General features: G+C 49.7%; 1 protein-coding gene across 1 annotated transcript in view; it reads left to right on the top strand.

Moving 5' to 3' along the window:
• The first annotated feature begins 620 nt into the window (after positions 1–620).
• The window catches only part of Ust (uronyl 2-sulfotransferase), a 264,792-nt gene continuing 257,985 nt past the window's right edge, over positions 621–7,427 (top strand). Inside the window, exon 1 of the mRNA XM_070010871.1 lies at positions 621–1,048. Coding sequence (XP_069866972.1) covers positions 766–1,048 — 283 coding nt within the window. The 5' untranslated portion in view covers positions 621–765. The remainder of the gene's footprint in view (positions 1,049–7,427) is intronic.

Below are 7,427 nucleotides of genomic sequence, written 5' to 3'. Positions count from 1 at the left end.
GACTGTGGAGAAAGGGGGAAAGAACGACACACACACACACACACACCCAGAAACTTTCTTCCCTGTGGCCGATCCCGCCGCCCCCCCCCCCGCCCCAGCAGAGGCAGTAACGTGACACCGGGGAGGGAGCCAGGGACGGCGGGGACCAGGGGCGGGCGGGCGGGGCGGGGCGGGGAGGCTGCGGGGCGCCCGGCGGGGGGGGGGGAGGGAGGAAAGCCCGGGTAGGAGGTGGAGCGAGGGGCCGGTGTCCGCCTCCCGATCCTCCCTGCCGCCGCTGGCTGGAGCAGCCTGGACTGGGACAACACTCACACACACATACACACACACACACACACACACACGCGCACACGCGCACACCAGGAGAGCAACGCGCATCGAGCCCGGGGTGGGGGTCCACGCTGGCGCCGGAGGCGAACCCCGGAGGCCGCGATCGAACCCGGGGTGCGGCGGCGGCGGCGGCGGCGGCGCGCGGGGCGCGGGGGCGCTAAGGGGCCGGGCGGGGACGGACGCCGGCAGCGCCCCCGCGAGTCGGGGCGGAGCGGCTCGGCCGCCCGGGCGGCGGCGGCGGCAGGCGGCAGGCGGCGGGGGGACCATGCCCGGGAAAGTCTCCTGAGCCCGACAACTTGCGCCCCTCCCCGTCCCCCCCCTTGGCGTCCCCCCTCGTCCCCCCCGGCCCATGTGCAGCCGGCCGGCCGCGCTGTCCCGGCGGCGGTGGCGGCGGATGGACGCCCTCTTCCTGGCCCGGGCCGGCGGGCGGAGCAGGCGATGAAGAAGAAGCAGCAGCCCCCCGGCCAGCTGCAGCCCCCCAGCGGCGGCGTTGACGGCGGCGGCGGCGCGGCCCCCCGAGCCCATGCGGCCCCCGCGGGGGGCGCCCCTCCGGGCCTGGGCGGCTGGAAGCGCCGGGTCCCGCCGCTGCCTTTCCTGCGCTTCTCCCTCCGGGACTACGCCTTCTGCATGGCCACGCTGCTGCTCTTCTGCCTGGGCTCGCTCCTCTACCAGCTCGGCGGAGGAGCCCCGCGCTTCCTGCTCGACCTGCGGCAGTATTTGGGTAAGGAGGGGCGGCAGGCGCCAGGCCGGCGCCCGTGGCCAAGTGGTGGCCCCAGGAAAGACGCGGGGATTCCTGGTGCGGTCACCCCGATCCCGGGTCGGATGCCCGCGAGCAGCCGTCGAGGCAGCCGCCTGGGGCGCCTGTGACCTCTCCACCTCCCCCCCCTCCCCAGCAGTGCGCGCGTGGGGATGTCTGGGTTGAGGGGACCCCAGCAGTTATCCCCAGACTCGACACCGCGTACCCGCCCTCCTCGCCTCCTCCACACTGGCGCTGCACCTGGGGCTGGGTGGACGCGTGTGTGAGTGTGAGTGTGTATGTTCGTGTGTGTGTGTGTGCGTGTGCGCGTGCGTCCTCCCGACTGGCCACACGTCCCCTCCATCAAATCACCCTGTCCCGCGCTCTCGTGTGTACGGGCGGGTTTAGCCCCTCTCCAGTCCCGCTGATCCCCGATCCCCGTCCGGCCTGCCAGCTCCCCCCATGACGGGCTGGTCCCCCGGGCAGCCCTGGAGCACCCCTTAGCGACCGTGACGCGGGGCAGCGCCCGAGGGACCTGGGGCCGTCCGGAGGTGTGTAACAGCCCGGCCCGAGTGTCGATCTTCAGTGCCGTGCGCGTCCTTAATCAACTTTTGTTTGTTTTAAATTGTGGTTGGTTGGTGGGCTCGAGATCACCTAGGCTTGGGAGTCTGGGTGCCAAGCGCACGCCCAGGTCCCGGGGATGCCGAAGCGCGCGCGCGCACACCGGAAGATGCAATCCTTGCACGGTCTGCGGGGCCAGGAGAGGTCGGGCAGGGTTTCGGGGAGAGGCTGGGGGAACCCCAGCTGATTGAGAATATCCGAGGAGATGAACCTGCGGGACGCTTGAACACCTGTCACCTGCTGAATGGGAGCCAAAATGATGACCGCAGGGGTGCTGGGGACAGAATGGACAAAGGGACCCCAGTCTGCTGGAGGCTTGCTGCCGAGACCGCAGATCTAGACAGCAGACCATTTGGAAAGAAGGGCAAACCACACGGGTGAAGTTTCCAATGTAGAAGATTTGGAAATACAGAGAGATAAAGAATGTTTCCCCATATAGAAAAGCTCAGATTTTAAAGTTGCATTATCCTCTCGGTAAAAACTTGGGAGCACTATTTTTTATTTTTTCAGGATGTTTGAGAGAGAAATGTTTTCCACAGTTGATATCCAAAGGGCAGTGTTTTTAGCCTTTGATTTTTATAAAGGGTGGGAAAGAGGTAATACTTTCTCCCCCAGTTCAGTGAAGTCTCGTGTTGCTTCCGCAGCTACCTGATACCTGCTTTGGCCCAAAGGCAACTTATGGCCTTCCATAAATAGCAATCTTTGTTAACTAACCCTGAGAGGTAAACCATGAAATGGTGAAGTCTGTCTCCTTGAACCTGATCATCGATTTTTTTTTTCTTTTTGTAATGAGTTTCTTTTAAACAATCCATGGAGGGTAGGAAGTAGTACAGGGAAGAGAGCGCTGGATGGGGCTTTGAGACATCTGTGTCCTCTGTTCTTGAGAGCTCTTGGCTCTGGGCGAGATGCCAACTGCACAGCCTTGGTTTTTCATGATAAAATGAGCAGTTGCTTTAAAATAGCCCCTCCGCCCCTAAAGTTTTATGAATCCCAGTACCCTTCTTGGAGGAAGCAAAGGCACTAAAGGATTAAATCAAGAACCTTTGAAGTCTGGCACTGTGTTTTATACCAGTCATCCCAGCTACTTGGGAGGTGGAAATGGGAAGATAAGTGATTCTAGCCATCCTTGGCAAGACCCAGTTGCAACAAAGAAGCAAGGCACGGTAGTGTGCTCCTATAATCCTAGCTATACAGGAAGTGAATCTTGGTGTAGACTCACATGGGGGGAAATACAAGAGCCTGTCTGAAAGATAATTAAAGCACAAATGACAGGGGACATGATCTAAGTGGTAGAGCTTGCAAGTGTGAGGCCCTAAGTTAAAAAAAAAAAAAGCGGGGGTGGGGGTGGAGGGAACTTTACCTGAAAAAGAGAACATTGTTGCTGTCTATTACTGCTAGCTAGGTTTGTGACTGACTGGAGGGGTTTAAAGTAACATCTTTGTGCACTGAAAATAAGGTTGCCTGGGCCAAAAGTGTTTGTTGTTCTGTTACATAAAGAAAATAATAGTTTTTGGGTAAAGTGAGTTTGTGGTCTTTAGCATAAGACCAGGCCAAGGTATCTGCAGAACTATATTCCAATTTTCTTCCATTCTGTTATTTTAGTGTCTATCCAAACACAATTTGTGGTTAAATAAACACATCCTCTCAGTTGCCTTAGCCAAATTTGAAGGCAAGTTCTTCTGATAAGTATGTGTGTGTATAAAGTCAAAATTTTCCACATAAAATAATATTTATGCCAAATACTTTTCTTTAATAATCATAACTTTCATATATCTTGGCAGTATTATACATTTAATACGTAGTAGCTTCTTGATCATTATTGGCTGAATTAATGGGTGAACCTATCATATCAAGGGGTATTGATGGTAAGAGTGGTTACCTATTGTGTCACACACAGAATGGAAGTTAATTCTCACATTTGCCATATTTGTAGATCTTATTTTCTCCATTTTTGATACTGGGAAAGGAGTGTAAAGAAGTCTGAAGAGGCTGTATGTAGTTTGGATCTGGAATGACCCTCCAAGGCTCAGGTGTGAAGGGTTGACCCTCAGCTTGATGCTATTGGAAGGTGGTAGAAACCTTAAGGGGTTGGGGCCTATGGGGAGATTTTAGGTCATTGGGCCTGGGCCCCTTCTGGAAGGGGATTATGGGATGCTGGTCTCTTTCTTTCTATAGCCAGCTATGAGGTGAAAGGGGCTTTGCCACCATGTGTGTGCTCCTGCCACAGATCTACTGTGTTACCACAAGCCCAAAACAATTGAAGGCCAATCAGACATGAATCTCTAAAACCAGGAGTCCAAAGGAACCATTTCTCTTTATAACTAGATTCATCCCAGGTATTTGTGGTGGCCCTGGAAAGCTGACTAGCACAGGGGACACCCACACAGCAACTAAGGCAGGGCTTATGCCCAAATCTATCCATTTCCAGTACTGCAGAGCACTGTGTGTTAAGAGAGAAAATGGAAATATGGCCAAGATGCAAATGGGAGCCTAAACTGCCCATTGGCTAAAAGATCGGAGTGTTTGTTCTATAATGTCACTTCTACTTTCTTGATACTTTTACTCTTAGCATCTTGAGGGGGCAGCAAAGAAGAGAATTGATCCAAGCCACTGGTTTACTCTGCTCAGCTGCCTCCCTGGATTAGAGACCTGCATTCTCCTGCACGCTCGCTTTCTTGCTGTCTGTTCCAGCATGATGGCAGCTGGTAGCGAGGCTCAGTGGAATTGCAACTCCCGAGCTGGGCTATTTCTCTAGCAATTGCTTTGTGTCTGGGTTCTGAGTTCTCAGTGTGAGTCTCCAGACCTGCAGCATTAACATTACCTAGCAATTTGTTACAAACATAGATTCTAAGATACCTTCTAGGACCTGCAGAGTGAATCTGGGCCTAGGGCTGGGCCTGGTTACCTTAGCAAGTCTTCCAACAGATCCTGGTGAAGCTAAAGTTGGGGAGTCTTTGTTCGAGAGCAACGTATTGCTTTCAAGTGTCTTCCCGGGTATTTGAGAGGAAGAAGTGAGACAGATGACTGGCTTTTTTTGTTTGTTTTTGGTGCCAGTATTGGGGCTTGAACTTAAGACCTGGGTACTGTCTCATAGCTTTTTTTCCTCAAGGTTAGTTCTATACACTTGATCCACAGCTCCACTTCTGGCTTTCAGGTGACTATTTGGAGTTAAGAGTCTCATGGACTTTCCTGCCTGGGCTGGCTTCAAACCTTGATCCTCAGATCTCATCCTCCTGAGTAGCTAGGATTACAGGCATGCACCACTGCTGCACTTGAGGGCTGAGTTAAAGGAGTTTAAAGGCCGTGTCCCGGTTTTACTGTTAATTTTGACTTTTACAAATACATCTGGTTCATCACTTGCCCCTCTGTTTGGGGAAGGGACCAGCTAGCGGCTGCACCCTTTAGCTGGCATTAGCCTTCCCACGGTTTGGGGGAGTCAAGAAGTGAGCCAGGTGGGCAGCCAGAAAGCCATATATGGGGAAGGAAGAGACCAGAGACAGTAATGATGCCTTTCTTCCTTAGGGCAGTCTGGGTAATCACTTCCTTCTTCCAGGCAGTTTGGGGAAGAGCAGAGTATATTCTACTAAAGTACATTTCCTGCAGTGACAGATCTGAAAAGAGGAAGGGAGGGGAGACCAGGGGGTGGGAACCGGACAGAGATAATTGTTGTCCTGATCTAGCTGCCCCCTCCCCACAAACAGGCCAAGGGACAAGAACAGAAACCATTCCCTAGGGTAAAGAATAAACGCAGCAAATGCAGTGTATGACTGTTGGAGACCTAAGGCTTTCCAATGCAGTGAAATCTTTTTTTTTTTAAACAGTGGTATTTAAACTGATTTGCTAGAGAAAAATGAACAAAAAGGAAGTAGTAACTCCCCGCTTTCCCCCCCTCCCCCCAAGCAGGCTGCTACGGCTCACGCCTGTAATCCTAGCTATTCAGGAGACTGAGAGCTGAGGATCAAAGTTCAAAGCCAGCCTAGGCAGACAAAATTGGGAGACTTATTTCCAGTTAACCAGCAAAAAGCTGAAAGTGGAGATGTGGTTTAAGTGGTAGAGCTCAGAATTTAGTGAAAAAACTAAGCTAGCGTGCAAGACTCTGAGTTCAAGCCCCAGTGTGGGCCCAAAAACACACAGGCAAAAACAAAAACCCTCCTGACCTACCCCTCAGAAATTAGGTGAAGAGGGGGGAAGGGGAGGGAAATGCCATCAAGAATTTATTATATATACCACAAAATTAAGAAAAATAAGAGAAGGGGTGGGGCAAAAGGAGGTGAGCATGTTGAAGAGGTGACAGTGATCAAGATGCATTGTATTTATAAACTTTTGATATATGGCACCTCCTTTGTATAACTACTTAAAAGATAAACAATAAATACATAAAGAGAAATTAGGCATGACACAGCCTATCTGTCAGTAGTCTTATTACTTCTGGGTCCTGAAAATATGAAAAACAAACTTGGACTGACACTCTTTAAATTGACATAAACAGAATGAGCCAGATGGCTCAGTACTGTCTTATGGAAGGTGCAGGCTTCAGTGATTTAGCACTGGCATGCGATTCAGCCTTTATGAGGGCTTAGTTTGTTGAGTTGATCTTCAGTTGATGGGCTTTTCATTCCATTTTTAATTTATGTCATTTTACACGGAGATAGAGTGCCTCCGTTCTCAGAATTGCCCATCTTTCTATGTATTATGATCCTAGAAATTTAGAGTCAGAAGATGAAACAATGTTGTTGGATTGAATTTATAATTCTCCAAGTTTACATAAATTTATGGAAAAAATAGGAATTCAGATCTGTTCCAAAAGTTTCTCAGAACCTTAAAAGCCCAATTTTATTTTTCTTCTACACACCCTCCCACATCACACACAGTTCAACTCTAGTACTTTAGGCTCCACACAGTAATCTAGGAAATGAATGCATAGAATATGATGTTATCAATAGATGTTGTTGGCATAGGAAAAATGACATGCTTGTTCATAGCTGCAAATTCATCTCAGAGGGTTGGTTGGGGACACAGAAATACTGTGAGCAAAAAGACAGAAAATACATTTGACTATGGCGTCTATCCTGTAAACATGTAGCATGAATGGAGAAAAGCACTCTGCCTTGTAAACTGTTGTTAACGTAGACTGGTCTTAGTAGGAATTGTTGAAAAACCCACATAAATATGAATTATTTGTATACTGTCTTTCTTCAAATTCCTTGGCATTGATCCGGGTTTAAGACACTAGTGGGTTTTGTTTTGGAAACACTAGAAATAAAGTGGTCAGGCCTTTTCAGTCTGAAGGGAAATAGTATCTTTTGCTTCTCCAGGGGGAAACAGAGCAGAAACGGTAGTTTGCCTTGCAGCCCTACTGATGGGTTTCAGAGGTGAACAGTGGAAAAACACCTTATTTGATGGATTGCAGCCACTCAAATTATTAAAAGTTATTGCTTGTTTGTATTGTATTGTATTGTATTGCTTTTTTGGTATTGTATTGATGGTGTGGAGAGAAGCAAGCACAAACATATTTTGTCATACCTCATTTATTTGTATTACAAAAACTCACCTCTAGACAGAAATCTGCCTAGACCTTTTATTTGTATATCAGAGACAGAATAATAACCTTTCATGAAGAAGTATTATTTGTAAAAGTCAGAAGCATGCGGTATCTATCCTGCAAGGATATTTCAAATGAAGTTTATTTCAGTATTTGGTACTGAATAAGATTCACATATTGTATCATTTGTCTGTTCAGGGA

This window comes from Dipodomys merriami, unplaced genomic scaffold, assembly GCF_024711535.1.
Source record: "Dipodomys merriami isolate MVZ:Mamm:240054 unplaced genomic scaffold, mDipMer1.0.p SCAF_8, whole genome shotgun sequence".
Classification (NCBI taxonomy): Eukaryota; Metazoa; Chordata; class Mammalia; order Rodentia; family Heteromyidae; genus Dipodomys; species Dipodomys merriami.
This window is presented reverse-complemented; position numbering and strand designations above follow the sequence as displayed.